We start from the raw sequence: 957 nt of genomic DNA, 5'->3' as shown, positions 1-957 counted from the left end.
AGCACTGGGCTGACCCTAAGACAGACACGTCATTTCAGGAGTCTCACGCCAACTCAGAGGTGGGATTATTATTCCCATTTCCTAGGTGAGGAAAGTGAGAAATCAGAGGGACCGTGACTCGCCCAAAGGCAGGCCACAGCCCACCCGCTTGCAAAACCTATGATCTCCGCGCAGGGCCTGTGGCTCAGCTGTCACGCCCGCCGGGCGGAGCGGTACTGATCCTTACCCAAGGGGTCATCAAGCGTGGTGATGCCCGCCAGCTCGGACGTCCGTGGGTCACTGCTGTCGACGGCAGGCACCTGTAGGGGCTTCTCAGACTCCTCCTGCTGCTGCTTCAGAACATACTTCTGGCAGTCCTCCTCTGTGGGGGCGAGACGGGGCGGGCGCCCCCGGGTCTGTCCCCCGCTCTGTCCACAGCCGGGACCCGCGCTCAGTCCTACAGCTCGGAGAAGCTGAGCCCCGGCTGGCTCCGACCCTCCCCCAGGGAGGGTGTTCTGGTCATCTGGGAAGTCATCGCAGTCAGGCCGTGTCCTGGCCCCCCCTCCGAGGACTCCTGCACCCAAGGTCTGCTGCTTCTAGGGCCCACCCTGCCGGGCGCGAGGGACTGGACCCCCCTGGTGGGTATATAAACGAGCCCCCAACCGGGCAAGGTGCAGCCGTCTGTGTTGTGTGTCAGCCAGCGGCAGGGAGGGATGCGTTTCCCTGGGACCTGAGGTTCCAAGACGGGCAGCTTTCTGTCCCTCCCCTGCCCTGTGGCTCTACCTGAAGTCCTGACCCCGCCCCCCGCAGAGGACCTCGATTCTGACTCCCGGCCCTACGTGAAAACATTGCCCAAGATGTTTCCCTCTGCTGACTGCCTCTCCCGGCCTTCACCTGCTTTCCCCAGTCCCTGTCATCCCAGTGTCGAAGGAGGGAACCGGTCGCACTCGGCGGTGCCCCCGCCCCCCGGCAGGCTGG

The 957-nt window shown here is 64.3% G+C and overlaps 1 protein-coding gene across 1 annotated transcript in view; it reads right to left on the bottom strand.

Annotated features, from left to right (window-relative positions):
- Window positions 1–957, bottom strand: part of MYD88 (MYD88 innate immune signal transduction adaptor) — a 2,849-nt gene that overhangs the window by 1,120 nt on the left and 772 nt on the right. The window contains exon 3 of the mRNA XM_077774011.1: window positions 227–575. Within this exon, the coding sequence (XP_077630137.1) occupies window positions 227–575 (349 nt within the window). The remainder of the gene's footprint in view (window positions 1–226; window positions 576–957) is intronic.

The sequence above is a fragment of the Crocuta crocuta genome, unplaced genomic scaffold (genome assembly GCF_008692635.1).
Source record: "Crocuta crocuta isolate KB4526 unplaced genomic scaffold, BGI_CrCroc_1.0 scaffold541, whole genome shotgun sequence".
Taxonomy (NCBI): Eukaryota; Metazoa; Chordata; class Mammalia; order Carnivora; family Hyaenidae; genus Crocuta; species Crocuta crocuta.
The sequence above is the reverse complement of the archived record's forward strand: the minus strand, read 5'-3'. Positions and strand labels throughout refer to the sequence as shown.